Genomic DNA, 18,015 nt, shown 5'->3' on the forward strand with positions numbered 1-18,015 from the left:
TGCCTGCATGTCCACTTATACTCCCGCTCTGCAACTCCGTACGCTAGGTTTAACACATATAAATCTGACAGTATGTATCACCAGTGACCTTTCACCCTGGAGGCATGCCCGACATTACTGGACAGCGAGGGGAACAGTTGCGGTAAATGAAGTGTGCCTGTAGCAGCCAGTAAATCTGATCCTTTTTTCCGAGAGACGTATCTGGCCTGCTGCTGAATTCTCCCTGCGTTGCTCTTCAGGACCAATACAGCCTCCATTATGACTTTTGAAAGCTTCATTTTATTTCGCTTTATGAATATGTTCCATCCTTTCAAAAACATAATTATGCTTCAGTAAAAGGTTTTCTTCCCCCAACCCGTAATCCAAATGTCACATTGTCCAACCATATCCAATTAATGTCCATCAACATGTGTCTGCTTAAAAATGAAAGTCATACTCTTTCTGGTCCGAGTAAATAGCAAATAAAAGTCTGAAATATGAAAGTGAGATACCAACAACAGCATATCGGCACCTCATTTCCCCCCTCATTGATTATTGTATTTTCCCAATGGGTCCCTCAATAAAGTGGTTGATATACTGTATTTCCTTTTTCTTTTCTCGTGGCAATTTAAGATGTTTTCCAAACCACTAAATGTATCACTGGAATCTTTTAAAGCATGCACCATTCCTTTAATGTTCTGCCTGTACAGATTAATACAAAAAAGTGAGATTATGAAACATGCACGAGCTTTCAAATAATTCTGTGCGGGAGCACACAAAGAGACCATCTGCAGACCGTCTGAACAAATAAGTCAACATGTACCAAAAACTTATTTTTGCACAAATCTAGTCTAACTTTCTTTGTGTAATAATGAGCACTCTGTCCTGTCCCTCTCTTTTTCTTGACCCTTTTCATCTCTTTCTCCCTTACTGTGTTTGTCCAGATGTGACTCAGAGAACCGTTACCTTGGAAACCCTCTCAGAGGAACATGCTATTGTAAGTGTTCTGCCAACTCTACACCTGAGTCCAATGCATAAAGACCATATAGGCAGAGGAGGGATTAAAATCACTTCTGGTTACAATCAAACAACGGAATTTGGGAAATTATTATAGAAACTTTCTTGACTGGGATCCAGTCTTATTTTCTTGTGTGTTGAACATTATCCAACTCATCTGTTGACTTTAAGAGCTTTTCTGTTCCCTAGCAACTAATCTTACCTATTTCACCTTCAAGTGAAACTTAAGTGACATTTATTTTTGAGAGAGACATGATGGTCGACCCTTGAAAATCTGTAACACCGTGACCTCTCTTGAGAATTCTGAAGCTGATTGTTGTGTTTTATACTTGTTTTTTTAACTTCTCTACAATAAACTGCACCATATAATCTCTCGAGGGCAATACCTTCCCTTTCCGACACAAGAAAGAATAGCTTGTGTGCACTTTTAAATGATGTCACATTTTTAATAATCACAGCTAATATTTTTCTAAAATTCAATTCACTTAACAGAATCCAATGAAATCTCAGTAAAACAAAACAGTTGGTTTGAGGCTGAAAAAGACATTTGAAAAAGCAGAATAAATGATTGTCCCATCTTTTATGGGTGTCGTTTGGCATCAGATTGGCCAGTGGTTTGTCAAATCTGATTTTAGATGGAAAATGAAAGAGCATGAAAGGTCAGCTGTATTAATTTTAAGATCATCATCTACCACTCTTGCTAATATGCTTGCATTCACTATTCCTTGTGGAGTAAAATGGTTGTTTCATCCTGTGTGATGTGGGTAAACCTGTTATAAAAACAGTGTTAAGTTGCAGTTGTTTACAGGAATTCTGCACATGTACCTTTCTTCAGACCTTTGCTTCTCTGTCTCAGATGCTCACAGGGTTCACATTGACTAAGCTCATTTGCAATAGATTGCTGGTTTTGTTTCTAAAGGTCACAAGAAGGTGGAGAGCCAGAGTCGAAACAGATGTTTTATGGCACACAGGAATATACTGGCCCTGTATCTCTCAAACACACACGTACACCCCACTGATGCAGGATATAAATTGCAGAATTATAATACAGTGCAACAAAGTCCAAGACAAGTCAATGTCAAAAGCTATTTAAACTGAGCAAGACTGTCATTGTTTGAGTCTTGAAAAGGAAGCAGCGATCAAAGAGAGCATATCCTGGATTACAGTGATCAAATACACCATCAACGTGCTGGCAGATAGCGTGAGTTCACCTTTTCTAATCCTTTTGGACAGAGAATCTCAGTTCTTTGTCATGGCCTTCATTCAGTCAAAGACGAGCTGGGTTTTTCTCAAATGTCCCAATCCAAACCAGCCAACATTTTGGATCAGACAAAGTTTAAAAATCTAAATTCCGAGCCAGTAACCCCGTCTGAGGTGAGTCACATTCCCCTTTTGGATAGGGATATTTTTACTGCAGTTCAGACGGCACAGATTCGCTCTGAAGATTTGTGAAAGCACTAGGTGGCACCAATGCAGTTGTCTGGTCCACTGCTGCAAAAGGGCTCGGAGCAATGGGAATACACACGTGCAAAAAACCCATGGAACAAGTTGTAATAGCTGTTTGAGTCCAGAGGTGCCCGCCTCTTTGATATCTCTATGGCTGCAGCTGAAGAGGTGTCCACGTGTATGTGTTTTTCAGATGTCATTAATGTGATGTTATCTCCTCCACTATCCACAAACCGAGTCAGCTTTGTTTGAACAAGGGCGAGCACATTCAAAGGCACCCGCATGAATGCGCAAAGTACTTTCTCTTTTACGCACACAGAGAGGATCTGCAGATTCAAAAGCCATTGATTCCCCGGTCCTCCAAGGAAAGCAGCCGTAATAATGGTTGAGGTCAATATTAGCCTTAAATGTCACTGGAGGCAAAGTGCTGATAAGACGGGGCTTTATCTCAGTTATGTAAAATCACTTGCAGATTATACGAGACACAGCTCTTTTCTGCTGCAGATTTTAAACATATTTACCATAATTTCTTTTTCAAGAAGTGACAAATCTAGCAAGCAGCTGTAAGCAGAGAGATTAACTGGAGCGTTAGAGTGGAAAGTGTTGCCAGAATTAGGCTGTGGACAATTCAAACTGGTTAATCTAAACTTTTATACAGTTGTTTGCAAAGTCTGTGCAAAAAAAAAAACAAACTTAAAGCTGTGCCCCATATTTCAGATTCTCCTCTTTATGAACTAATCTGGCTGTCCCATTGCAAAAGCCCCAACAGACTCCAGTACTAAACTCTGACCTAATTCCTTTCATAGAGTGTTCGTTAGTGAACCACTCTATTTCAGTTTTAGCCTCCACATTTAAAACCAGAATATAGCACAGAAAAACCAACTAGACCCTGGCTTATTTAAACTATGTGGCTTGAATAAAACGCCAAATAGGGAGCAGTGACCTCACAATTCCTGTCATTTTCCTTTAGATTAAAATAAAATCAGAGAAGAAATTTTAAAGGCAAACAAAAAAAGGAGGACAATAAACCAGAACCTGTAGGCAGCATAGAAGCAGATTCTGTGGAGGATCTGTCTCTAGATAAACGTGGCTCTGCGCTCTGTGGGCGAAAACTGTTGGTGTTTAGGAAGAACAGCTCTGCTTATTTCATATTCGTTTGGCCTGGCCTCTTTAAAGGAATGGTAAATGGCCCAACTCACAAACATACTGTGTTTATGTTTGTGCAAAAAGACCTCTGCTGCAACCAGAGAGTGTAATGGGCCTAATTTATTTCATGCTTTTCGTACATATTACAGCTGGAAAATTAAGAGGACCATTGGAATTTTACGCAAATCCATTTAAAAAAGAACAGCTAACACGTTGCATCAACATGGGGACTGTTTGCGATACCACGTGAAGTTAAACTTTGTGGACCTTCCATCCACATTGAGTTGTTTCTACCCCTTGACTGGAGTCCACCTGTGGTTAATTCAATCGACTGGACATCAATTAGAAAGACACAATCCTCTCGTCTCCCATCTGATAACACATATCAAAACCAAGGAATGATGGCAAAACAGAGCTGCCTCCCAACCTCAGGGAGAGGGTCGCGTAGAGACGCTGATCCTGGGTAAAAGAAGCGCAGTGGTCTCCATCATTCTGAAATGGAACAACTAGAGAGTTCCAGGAGGTCAACATTCTCACGTTTGACAAGACAAACAACTCTCATCGGATAAATTAATTTCTTCATAATGCTAAGCATCATGTGGGCAGAAGGTCCCCCTTTCAGGGAGACACTGTCTTCAGTCCAGCTCTTTTGGCCCTTGGGGCCCCAAGCCAAAGCCCTATCTTGAACCCATTCAAACATCTCTGGAGAGGCCTGGAAATAGCATTCCATTGATGTTCTCCATCCAATCCGACAGTGTTCGAGAGGACTGATTGATTGATTTGATTAAATGAAGTGTTTATGGCAAAGATGAAAGACAAAGTAAAAAACTAAGAGCATCTGGACAGAAAGGAGAAAACAGAGGCAAAAAATGGCAGAATACTCTTACATGTGCAGAAATACAACTGGAGGCTGTAATTTCTGTCAAAAGTGCTTCCGTCTAAGTACTGAGTAACGGTTCATACCTGTTACTCAGTCACTCGTTACTCTATTTGTCAGTGCTTTTACTTTTTTTAAAAATGCTGAATTTTTTTTGTCCCTACTGATTTCCTTATTAAAGGAATATGTAATCAAATGGTGACACAATAGTGTCAGTATTATCAGTAACAGTGGTCGACCAGGACAAAGTCCTATCACTACATCTTACTATCGCTATAGAACCATACAAAAGGAACCCATGTCACACAGTCAGGAAAAGTCACAAATGTTTCATAGCCAAGTGAGGGAGAGTAGTTTCGTCTCATTCTGGTGTAACGAAAGCTACACTTTGGTTCACTTAACGCTGTCATCTAAGCCCTCAAGTCAGCCGATTAAAAGCGAGTTTGCCATTTAATGAGTTTGCCCCGAGTCAGACGAGCATTTACGAGCAGCCGTCAGCTGGGCGAGACTTTAATGAAACCACTGTCCTATTCCATCACAGTCAGCTGCCTGGGACATCTAATTAGAGGTGGCCACCAATTGTCCCACCACTTCCACTGGGAAGACCAGCAGTCATTTGCAATACCAGCTAACACCAGTCAGTCCCCAGTCTGGGCTGCACACTGCCCCCAGGCCTACTTGCAAAGCTTAGTCAGACAAACAACAGAGACTCAGATGTGTACCGACAGACTCGCAAACCCAATTAAAATGTCAATTAGTGATGAAACAACACAACATACGACTGGACAATGTTCAAATAAAGAGAAGAGAAGATAAAGCAATGGCAGTATCGCTAACGCAATACCACAAATGGTTAGATTTGTTGTTAATATCCTACAATATATCAAAAACAAGCCCAATAATAGAACGCAGCAAACGCAGGGAACAGTTCAGACCACAGAATACTTGTATGGTAGTAATCACCACTCAACAATGTTCTTAGCCCGAGGTCCTTCATTAGACTGAGATCTGGCGTCAGTCCACAATGCCTCAATATTTGCTGACAGTCAGTCGGTCTGGATGCGTATCCGGCATGGAGTAATTGGTCCTCCCAGGCCAAAATCTTTTTTCTTCTTTTTGCCAGCTTTCCAGCCCTGACAGACTTAAATATGATTGATTTCAGCTCACTTTGAGCAAGTTGCAGGAAGCGTTTGATACGCAACAATACAATATATTCGGAGAGAAAACATACATAAATGAAATATACATGGACTGTAACTCACTTTCAAGTGACGTGTTAATCAATGCTATTAAGTGATATAATAACATATTTGCTGCATTAAGTAACCATTTGTTTAACCTAAGCTTTAACGGGCAACAAAAATCCTCCCGTTACCAGACGATTAGTTAACGGAGCATATTTACAGGGCATTAAACAGGACAAGGAGGGGCTCTTTCCTGAGATCCTCTCAGTTGTTTGAGCTGCTTTCCTTTCCTCAGGATAAACCCAGCCATCCTGCACAGGAAACAGCCAGATCATCTTCATTTCTCAGCCACTACCCACAAATCACGACAGTGTGTAAAGGGCACCGCTCACACCCGCATTAGGTCACCACAAACCAGTGAGTTTCTAACAAATAGGGGTCCCCTGCCCTCATGCATATATTACTTTTGAGTTGCCACGACCCCCATTTAAGCCTGATAGTGCGAAAGTGCCGCCCTTGGCTTGACTGCCCTTTCTCACTGAGGCAATGCTGCTGCGTCAGGCCAGCGGTCTTTCAGGAAGGTGTTGCAAATGGAAAATAATAGGCTGTTAATGAGCAATAAATGAAAGCTCAGTGACAGACGTTGGCAGAGCATCCTTGTCAGGAGCTCATGTTTGTATTGTGTTTCCGCTTGGAGGAGAAATCTCAGATTGTGTTCCGGATGAGGGCGTTCTCCTTCTGTCTTCCCTCCCCCCGTCACCATCAGTGTTATCTTTCATATAAGCTGAATCATCTTGCTTATTATGGTAATGAGATCACCCATGTGTGAATTGGAAAAATTGACAGGGGCTCTTTTCTATTCCAGTTCTTCGGGGTTTAATTAATTCCTTTAGCGATACATTGTTGAGATCCATCCTGAGCAGGTTTTTGCACCTGTACGCGGGTAATTTAGGCTGCATAAATGAAACTCTTGTCAGATTTCTCAAATGGGGTTTGTGATTTGCAAAGATGAACTTTTAAACTCTTATTTTCCCAACAGTTCCCAGCCGCCTTGAAATACTGGGAACACAGAGGGAGAGGGTGAGAGAGAGGGGGGTATTTATTAAATGTGTTTATGCAGTTATTTATATGTTTGCCATACTCCTCTCTAGACAGACATACAGTGAATTACACATATGCGGGAACGCACACGGGCAGCATTTGATGAAGACACATTACATGTTAGTCAAAACCACTTCCTGCACTTGCACACATGCAAATATGGCGAACACGCAAACAACTCATGTTTTTTGTTTTTATTTAAAGATACATTTTAAAAAAACCAAACACTCTGAATATGTCTGAAGACCCTTTTGGGATAAACAACTGAGCAGCAGAGCATGTGTGCCTGGGAGGGAGGGAGGAAGAGAGAAAGTAAAGGAAAAAATATTGCCTTTGATCTGATAGTGCATCTGCTGTGCAGCCTAACCCACCATGAAGGCTGCGCAAAACAAGGGGGTTTGTCAAACACAATTTGCTTTCGTCTCAGTGACGCCCTGGGATTAGAGCTGAAACGGAGGTGATGACTAAACATCTCTCTCTTTCCCTCTCCAACACTGAAGTGTGTGTCACGGAGTTATTCTGCTCTGTAAAGCTCTTTAAATGTCATGTTAGTGAGAGACGGCTCGAATCCAGTGACTCACTTCTGTTCCCAGTTCTGTCCAACTTAACTGGACTGGAACTGGTGACATGAGTCACGCCGAGTGACATCGATCCACTCAATGTTACTATGATGAATTAAAAACGAACAAATAAAAATATGTTATTTCTTTGTATTGGATTTGGTCAATGGTCCATTTATTTTGATTCGTATTTATTTATTTTAGGGAACAGGTTAAAAAAGTTATCTTTGAACAAATTCTCTTTCACATCGGTGGATTTGTAGTTTAGAGTTGTTTAAAATATGCTTATTAATTCATGGCCAACACATCTGATTGTGGTACTATGTACTTTACTGTGGCCGTGCTGAAACACACGCCAGTCCCACTAAAACACACTTTAATTTTGTTTGTCTTACATCCCCCTCAGTGAAACACGCAGCAAAACCTGGCTTTGGAGGAGCGCTGAAAACTGTGAAAATAGGACCTACAGCGTAAAAATATCAACTTTATTCAAGCTTAAAATAAATGAACAGCATAGTTTGCCTGAATCTGCTTTAACCTGGACTGCCACTGCATCCACACACACACAAATACACACACCTGACTCACCCTGCAGGAGAAACACTCAGCAGTCATGCTGATTAACTTAAAAAATATTGTTCTCACCATATTATCCTCTCATGGTAGCAAAGATGCTCCTTCCTGTTAATTTTCTCTCTCCCTCCTTTCCCCCTTTTTTTATCCCCCCAGCGGGCAGTAAGGCAAGGTGACCCAGCCTACGCCTGCTGTCCACCCAGATGTTGAATCACTATGATTCCCTCTATATAATGGTCATTGTGTCACTAATAATGAGCTCCTCCTTGATTAAACGAGTGTTTTGACTCTTGCTCACGCCCTGTTGACCGAAGCACAACTGCTGTGACGACAAAGACATTGTCGTCTCTGGTCGCCTGTTTATGACACGTTCAGCTCATCTCTTTGTTTAATGATCCTTTACTCATATATTCAAGTAGAAACTATAACCTGTTTTAATTGTTCCCTATCTTTTTTTCTTTTTTCCCTCGAGCAGACAACCTGTTAATTGATTACCAGTTCACCTTTAGCTTGCTTCAGGAAGATGATCGCCATTACACCGCCATCAACTTCATGGCTACACCTGAACAGGTAACGCCAGCCTGCAAAAGGGAGGGGAGGTTGGAATTGTCGAAGAGTTAAATGGTAGAATTAGTAAATAGATAATCGCTTCTCTAGAATAACGAGCTGTCCTTAGTTGCATTTTAAAATCTCGACTGACATTTTGTGTTGTTGAGCTGCTGGGTGTGAAATGGGAACCAGACCTAAAGGAGTTGGTTTTTACAGAACCTCAAAAGTGTCTCGTGTTTCTTTTTCTGTCGGCAGGCCAACAAGAACCTGGACATGTCCATTAATGCATCAAACAACTTTAACCTCAACATCACTTGGTCCTTCAGCTCCACAGGTAAAAGCACTGATGCATTTATCTCACCTCAGAATCATATCTGACTTTTTCAAAGGCTTCTGTCTCGGTCCTAAAAATAAAAAAGAGTAACATACTCGTGTGTTTATGATTAGAAATTTGCTTCATTCCTTATATATAATGAGATATTTCTCTGGCATTTTACTGCTGTCTCTTGATAAATAAGAGATAAAAGACACTGATTGTTTCATCTTCAGCTAAAGATATCTCTTTTATTAGCAGCCAATGGTCATAACTACTTCCTGTCTGCCCAACAAGGAATCCTCCCTCGACAAAACAAACCAGAAGCTGGTTTGAAATTTGGCATTGGTTGCTTTATACATTTCCCTGAGATTTTAATTAAGATAAAGGTATTGCTGTTTTACTGCTGTCTCACTAAATCTGTTTTAGGCCTCAGAGCTAATTTGCTTGTGTGTGTGCGCGCGTGCGTGCGTGTGTGTGTGTGTGTGCATATGTGGGGGGTGTCAATGGCCTTGATTGACGCAAAGAAAACAAATTCCGTTATAATCGCATAGACAAGAGAACCTGTAACAGCTGGTTTATGACAGAAACATGCTGAAATCAGAAATGAATCAGCTCTTTTGGAATTACATCAAAGTGTCACCAAACAATCAGCAGCATTAAATCTGCCCATGCTCACCAGCCTTTGAATGGCCCAAATCAGCAACAATCATAATAATGAACCAGAAATTCGTTTATAATTTACATTTGTATAGACAGAAGCACCCATTGTCTTTATAAAAGAAAAGAAAGAAAGAAAATGACAGTTTGTCCCTCATATTTGGTTTTAGGTTCACTAAAGTTTTTTTTTGTTTTTTTAAGTAGATTAGTTCTATTCGAAAAGTCAGTCATATGGATTTCGCATTTAAATTGAACCAAGTGAGTGTTGGAGCTTTGTGTTTGGAGTTTTAAAGGATTTCAGACGACACTCACTGGTGCCAGTTGTCATGTCTTCTCTCATTTTCATTGTAAAGTTATTATCTTCTGATCTACAGTCACTTGATTTCTGCAGTGGGTGACGTGTTTGACAGCTCCATTTACAGAAAAGGAACAAGGAATATATGTTTTTAAAGACGGGAACAGTGTGACATCACCAACCACCAACTCTGCTTTACTGACAATAAGAAATCCCATCCATCCTAAAATGACTTCAATTTAAACAACAGTCTTTGGTCATCAGGTTCTAATATTTGTTCTTCTCCCTTATTGGCTCCAGCCGGGACGATCTCAGGCGAAGAGATGCCAATCATAGCCAGGACCAACATTAAAGAGCACCGCGACAGCTTCTCGTGCGAGAAGTTCAACTTCCGACTTCACCACAATATCACCTTCTACGTTTATGTGACTAACTTCAGCTGGCCAATCAAAATCCAGGTAGGAAGCTTGGGGGAGGGGACAGGATCATGTAAACATATATGAAAAGAGACACGACATGGGAAATGTGTCTGTAGACATTCCAACATTCATAGTTCCTTTTCTTCCTAAATCTTAGTTAGGAAGAGCGCGTTCAATCACGGAATATGATCGCCGTCATTTCCAATTTCCTGGAGCCGTCCATGTGTAAAACGGATAGCCTTGACAGCAGGTTGTGCATAAACAATTCAGTTCGGTAAAAGTGCCCCGCATTTAATGATCTGTGAGTGTTTCAGCCGCTCCCCATCAGTTATGCCGTGCCAGATCAAATCTCCAGGCTGCAGCCACCAAACGCTAACGCTCTGATCTTATGATCCATTAAATCGAAGTAGACTTTTAGCGGCGATATTTTAGGGTGACTTACGTGTGTGTGGGGTGTTATCTGATGGATGGAGTGGTGGGACGGAGAAATTAGGTGTGAGTGAAGGCTGGCTGGCTAATGTTACTGCTAACCTTACACACATCAAAAGGATCATCGTTGGTGACGGATGGATGGATGGAGAATGGGCCAGAAGAGGAAACGCAGTTGTAAAAGAGTAAAAGGCAAAGATTATTTAAGTTTTTTGGGACCGTAAAAAGGTCTAAAATCTTATTCAAACATAAATTAATCAATCCATAAGCTTTTGAGTGATTAAAATGATTTATGCAAAAATTGCTCGTCCATCACACTCGTCACACCAGACTAATCCAAGTGAATTGCCTTTTCATGCACATTGTTCTGACTTCTTTATGAGATTATAGTGATTTATATCGGTTAAAGACGGGACCCAAAGACAAGGCCAAGCAGAAATTGACAGCCTGAAGTTTCAGGTCCGCCAAACTGTCTTTTTCTCCCTGTGGCTGTTACACCGCAGACGGCTGTCAACCCTTCAAGTGATCCCTGACAAACAGCGTCAGACTTGAAAGAGATTGAAGGCATGAGCGCACGAGTGCTGCCGTGTCGACCTTGAAACGTACAGCTGCCATCTGTTCTGATGTCTCTGCTGTGGGAAACAAACCACCTACTGACTCGATAAGCCTGTTCCACCAGTGAGATGCTTGTTTTGTTTTTTTTGCAGTAGTTCACATAAGGTGCTTGATATGTAATCCATCTGTCTGTCATTATTAATTAAAGCTCATCTAATGTGATTTTTTTTTCACTCTGGGCTGAGGTAAAAGCACAGGAATGGATGGGAGTAAATTTGGGACTTCATAGCAGTCAGCTACTATTATCAGGACCAGCTGGTGTGTATCTGTAAAAGGTTGTTATGGAGCATCCTGCACTTCGTTTTGGGTCATTTGTCCATTGATCTTTCTCCCCATATGTATGCGTTTCCCATTAATACTGCCCTATCAGACTCCCTGTATCTGCCGGTTTGAAAGGTGATATGATAATTACCACAATGAAGCCTATCTCACCATCATGCCAGACATACTCGAGGGTAACAGGAGAACCTCTCTGCGTCCGGTCCCATGACCTTGGTGGCCGAGGCTCGAACGGACCAAGGGTGAGGGATTGTCCCGAAAATTGATAATGACCTCCTCTGATGTATTTGATTTGATGGGCCTGCTTGCACAGATGTGCACACAAACACCGACAAGCATGTATTACAAACAGGAAGAGCGGCGACAGAAGAGAACAGGAGAGGTGACCAACAACCTGAAAGGCTGAAAATATATCGATGGTCTTCACAGGAGCCTTTCTCAATAGATCTGTTGGGAGAAATCGAAGAGAGTGATGGGAGGGATTCACAGTATAGTATATCAGACAAGAAGTTGCTGTCTCTTGAGTGGGTTCAGAACAACCAGAAGTCTCTACGTGTACTGTCAGCAAAGACAGCTTAGAGAGGTGATACGTGCCAGCAATCGTCTCCATCTCATCGCTGGACAGAGAATTTGATATCAAGACCTGGAAAGAATCTCAAAAAGACTCTTTCTCTCTTCGATCAAATCCACTGAACCCAACTTACCCAGACTATGAAGCACAAACCCAGCTTACCTGTGTATGGGTTCAAAGAGCAGACGACACACAGTAATTGATTCTGCTGACTGCTGGCCTTACGCCCACTCAGCAAAAACCCTCTCCAGCCACTGCAATTAAATGGAATGAACCTTGTAAATGACTAAATGAAATCCAATGTGAGATCCTCCAAATATCTGGAAAGCACCAGATTTTGAATAGGTGAGCTAAAAAAAAAGACGCCGTCACACGAGTCCACGCAAGTATATGAAGAGATGCGCACTGATGTGACCTGTGAGTGTTTCCCTGCCGGCAGCCTGACGTCAGCTGCTTGTCGAGGGCTGGTTGCAAGGCAGTCGGGAGGTGTTGCGAAGGGTCATTCTGCTGGAATAGATTTTGATGGGTTGTGTCACGCTCACCTTGCACCTTTGTCCTCACTCCTGCAACCTCACTCAAAAAAGCATTCATTGAAGAGCGTAGTTGCTTGCTGGACATACTGTAAAAAAATAATAATAAAAAAAAAAAAAATATATATATATATATATATTTGCAGATTTGCTGTTAGGATGTTTTACAGAAGAGCGGTGTCGCGCAGCACAGACCGTCTGCATTTTCTTAATTTTGAAGCCATTCCTCAAAAAGTAGGCCTTGAATTTGCTTTCAAAGGGGAAAAAAATAGAGATGTTTTATTGATGGAGTTCACAAATATGAGAACACAACCCAGTTACTGTCCTCTTTCTGGTTTGTATCAATAATATAAAGCTAGTCGTATATTTTAATTCTAATCGGGGCATCGCTCCTGTCCCAGGAATGAAGGGGTTGCATCAAAAATGTATTAAACTGTGCAGTTTTTTTGGAACAGCGATTGGAAAATGAGCAATACAGAGCAAGAGCAACATCTGTCTCCAAGAACCCAGCTGATTTGCCGTCTTCTGTCAAAGATTAGCAGTCATTTTGTGGCAGATGAACTCAGATGGAGCTTGATTGGGGAGTTCATTTGATTTCAGTCGTGTATTTTTCCCGTGCACCCGTTATCGGTTAATAGGTTGTTTCACCTAATCAGACATCTGACACTCACACACACACGCATCCCCCCCAGGCAGAAATAGAGTGCCCTATATTGGATTAAACACAATTTTAAAGCTGAAGATAGTCTCACACAGACAGGACGTCACAAACACTCGCATTGATTTATCCCATTTTGAAATAACTGTAATTTAAACCGATCCCTCCACATAATTATTATTTGGAGGCTTATGTTGAACTCCTTGTCCAAAATGACATAAGCAGTATGAACAAAACAGTCTGTGTACACACACACACACACACACACACACACACACACACACACACTCTTTGTCCATCATTGTTACCCTAAATATTATCTTCCGTGGGGTGGAAAAGAAGTGCTGCCTCGTTAACCAGCCAGGAAGTCATCAGCAGCATCAGGAAGAATTAGGCCGTCATGTGGGAATAGTTAAAGATCTGTCAGCTACGGCAGCGACTACAATACATTTTAAAATAATAACCGTTTCAACAACATTGGCTTCACCTCAGGTGGATGTGTTTATTCGCATTCTACAGCTCCAAACAGGAAAAAGCTCGAGTAACCTTTGGTAGTCACACCATTTGAGCTGATTAAGGTTTTAATAGAGCATTACTATAAAACCAGAAATGATCTTCACTCGACATCATTTGCAGTTGTAAAAAAAAAGCCCAAAATTGTTGCCTAATTGCTCAGTTAATTGGTGAATTTTACAAGGCGGATCATTTAACACCGACGAGAACCATAACGACAACAGGAAAATCAGTCAGGCCGGCGCCACAGAGGTTTTCTAGAATCTAGAAAAGGAGGCAAAACTGTGAATCCTCTTACAAGGGTGCACATACGGCAGAGCGGGACTCATTTCCATAGCGCGTAGGTGGAGGCGGCACTTGGCGACTGTCTCACTTTGGCCATTAGGTCCTTATGAATACACAAAAGGGTAAGAGTGTGTAAACAGTGCAAAATATGTAATTTCCCTTTGCTTACATGCTGATGTTGAAATGTGTTGACACCTTATCTGAAATGAATGCAACAGATGTTAACACTAAATTCCAGTCGACTCACCTAAAGAAGAAACATATATTTTGAGTGCTCTAAATGGCTTAAAGATTAATTGATGAAGATCAACAACACATAAATAACCTTAAAAGTCCCCTGCTGATCTTGTGTCTTTATGTGCCCGCTTGATGTCAACAGCTGATCCGGACTGCCGAACATTAACTATGTCAGTCGTTATAAAACGCTGCGAGGCGCCCGCTTTGCCGTGTCCTGGTGTTAAAAATGGCTCCAATAGAGCAGAGCTGTTTTGTCTAGGCTGGGAACCTTTCATAAGAGTGAGCGCTTGATGTGGTCGTCAGCTGCGATGACGGGACCTGATCTGTTTCAGATCACATTTAATGCACTGCCGGCAACACAAAATGGCTCCTAATGGAAAGGAAAAGCACATTGTGCAGAGGCCTGTGTGACATTATTGTTGGCTTTTTTTCCTATGGTGGAGAATAAGGGAGCTTTGGAAAAGGAGAAGTTTGTGTCAGGAGTTCAGACAAACATGACCCCCCCAAACTTGGCTTCTTACCCTCCACCCCACCAACAACCGACAGTTCCAGTGAGGATTTGGAAGATCGTTTTCTTTCCCTACAATCCTGCTGAGCCACTGTTTCTCACCTTCATCTTCTTTTTCCCTCACCCTAAATTTCATTCTTCTCTGACATTTACTGTAGAGGAAAAGCGGAATTCATCCTCTTACTTTCTTTTTTTCCCGTTTGACTCCCTTTTTAACAAGTGGCAGTTGGGGGTTGGTCCGGGGGAGAAAATGAAGATCGCTGCTGTCACAGCCAGCGGAATCGTCCCCAGAGGACGACCATAGGTCTTCAGTAATGGCTAAACTATGGAACTGGGGCCCTTAGAGCCTCTTTTTCTTTTTACATTATTCTTATATTTTCATCATTTGCTCTTGCATCCTCCCTTCCTCTTTCGATCTCATATTTCCTACAGTAATTGCTGTTCATGGATGGCTGGATGATGGATGGATGGATGGATGGATGGATGGATGGATGGATGGATGATGGATGGATGGATGGCTGGCTGGATGATGGATGGATGATGGATGGATGGATGGATGGATGGATGATGGAGGGCTGGATGGATGATGGAGGGAGGGATGGATGATGGACAGATAGATGGATGGATGATGGAGGGCTGGATGGATGATGGAGGGATGGATGGATGATTGATGGATGGGTGGATGGATGGATGGATGGATGGATGGATGGATGGATGATGGATGATGGATGGATGGATGGATGGATGATTGATGGGTGGGTGGGTGGGTGGGTGGTGGATGGATGATGGAGGGCTGGATGGATGGATGATGGATGGATGATGGATGGATGGATGGATGGATGGATGGAGGGATGGATGGATGATGGAGGGATGGATGATGATGGAGGGCTGGATGGATGGATGGATGATGGATGGATGATGGATGGATGGATGGATGATGGAGGGATGGATGGATGATGGAGGGATGGATGTATCGATTCTAGTTGTTTTAACTCCTGCAGATGTAAAGAGATGACGGCTGTTGGCGGGAGTTTCTGGAAATGATGCTTGTGCGCAGGAGGGATAAACTAGGAAGATTATCGGAGTCTCTATTTCCTGATATGCTTCCTTAAATAAATGACACATTACTTTGAATTCGTATTGTCATTCTTGCTCTGCCCGTATGATTTGTGAGGCTGTAACGATGTCAGTTGTTGCACGGGAGGCAGAAAAGCCCAGCCAGGCTCTTTTCTGCCTGATGCCTGCGCTAATGTGGGTTCCCTCTGGACCAGAATCAGCTTCTCTGTAGGTTTTTCATTGTCAGGCCATTTTACCTGCCGCTCAAATGCCAGTAAACCTCTTAAGCTCATTCTGCCCCATTTCTTTCTGTCTTCTCCTCCCGCCCAGTCTCAGAGGAATCACAAAAGACAAAGACGCAGCCTTTTTGGCTATTAAGGCCATTTCACAGGTATCCCCTGGCTGGACTTGGATCAAATATAAATGTATGGTAATGCCCATGAATGGTGCTTTTATGCTTACTGTTCAATCCCTGTTAGGTGCTTTCAAAATGTTTCATAGTTATTTTAGAGGTTTTTACCTTTAATTTTGGAGCAGATGTCCGTGGGTAGATGCTTTTATTTAATTCAGTAAATATGCACATTTGTCCAACCAGCATGAATATAAAACTAGAATTAACTATAGCTTAGCGAAAGAGCCTGTATTAGGATGATCTTTAAAGGGGACAAAGGGTGAGAAAGGACTGTGTTTGAGTGGGAAATACTTTTATTTTGGTTTGCACAAACACAGGTGCAGCTCGAGTTGTCTCGGGAGTTTCTGGAGTCTGAAAATTATATTTTTTAAAAGTTATTAGTAAAAAAAAATGTTTGTGAGACAGTTGCAGTATGGCCAATAGATTATTCCCCCAAATTATCTCTGTTGCCTGGTTTGTGCATATCTGTCTGCAAATCTTCCTCCAGACTTTTACTGTTGAGATCCTTCAGGGCAGAAAAGTGAGACCAAAATTAATTGTCTGTGGTAATCCTCCTCTTAACACGGAGGAGTTTAAATTTGGACGATGATTACTCTGATGGTTTTTGTCAACTTGGACACACTTGTACACACAAACACACACACGGGTGCATTTTGCTCCGTTAAAATGAGAAAGAATGGAACACACTTAAATATGAACTAATTTGCAACATTGCTAACAAATAGGGGAGATACTTTTACCTTGCTGTTATAAATATCTTGCTTGTCTGTAATAAAAATGTGGATATTTTTGTCATATTAAAGAATGCTTTATAGATATTTGCTAATCTGTAAGAAAGTTAAAATGCAAATGTTTGATGTAAATTTAAGGTGCTTCATGCACGACTGTTATAATTTGCTCAAACCCATTGTGGATTTATACTCTTAGATCACAGGCTAAAACTGCCATATTATAAATCTCAGCACAACCCACAAACCTCGTGTATGGTGGCTCTGTGTGTGTGCACGTGCGCACACATACGAGTGTCAGACGCATGCCAGATGAGATTTGGTAAAAATCCCCTTAGCATAGAGTGAGTGTTAGCCTCAGGGGACAAAAGAACTATCCACAGTTGTTGCGTGAGGTGCAGCTCGTGCTCATGTTTGTAGCAAGTAAGCTAACATGAGATCACGCTAAATGTTGTTGAATTAAGCATTTGTGTCGTTTTGTGAATAATCAACATCAAACCGATGTTCTGTTCATCTGTGCCTAAAAGCAATTCTGGCATTAAACGTGGCAATGTGCACATTTCTCCCACGATTGAGACGGGCTACATTCCAGTGGGCAACGCCGAGGCTCTTGGGGAGGCCATCGGCTTTGTCAGCTTTGCTGTGTGGTGTCCGCTCAACGCCACCAGACAGTTGTCATTGCAGAGGTTTATTCTGTAAATCTGAATATTTTGTGTTCTTTCTTACACGTTCTTTCTCTTCTTTTTCCAGATTGCCTTCTCTCAGCACAACAACATCATGGACTTGGTGCAGTTCTTCGTCACCTTCTTTAGGTGAGTTTTCACGCCGTTACACTTGGTGGCAGCTGCCACAGGTAAAACCCCCCACCCCCCCGAGCACAGAGCCGACCCTCCACATCTGCTCAGCAGCAGCAGGCCTTTGGGGACTTATGTGACTCCAGAAGAGCCTGTGTGTGCTGCCGTCAGCCTGAGTACATTTACGTGCGCTGCGGTTACGTGTGTGACTTCGTGTCCTCCTCAGATAATTGCCTACAGCCAGCTTCAAGATGCTACTGACCTTCAGGCCAGAAGGATGA

The 18,015-nt window shown here is 42.0% G+C and overlaps 1 protein-coding gene across 1 annotated transcript in view; it reads left to right on the forward strand.

Moving 5' to 3' along the window:
- Nucleotides 1-104: 104 nt before the first annotated feature.
- Nucleotides 105-18,015, forward strand: part of LOC130534273 (attractin-like protein 1) — a 62,766-nt gene continuing 44,855 nt past the window's right edge. The window contains exons 1-6 of the mRNA XM_057048301.1: nucleotides 105-142; nucleotides 924-976; nucleotides 8,359-8,453; nucleotides 8,688-8,766; nucleotides 10,001-10,158; nucleotides 17,691-17,752. Of these exons, the coding sequence (XP_056904281.1) occupies nucleotides 105-142; nucleotides 924-976; nucleotides 8,359-8,453; nucleotides 8,688-8,766; nucleotides 10,001-10,158; nucleotides 17,691-17,752 (485 nt within the window). The remainder of the gene's footprint in view (nucleotides 143-923; nucleotides 977-8,358; nucleotides 8,454-8,687; nucleotides 8,767-10,000; nucleotides 10,159-17,690; nucleotides 17,753-18,015) is intronic.

Source organism: Takifugu flavidus, chromosome 11 (genome assembly GCF_003711565.1).
Source record: "Takifugu flavidus isolate HTHZ2018 chromosome 11, ASM371156v2, whole genome shotgun sequence".
Lineage (NCBI taxonomy): Eukaryota > Metazoa > Chordata > Actinopteri > Tetraodontiformes > Tetraodontidae > Takifugu > Takifugu flavidus.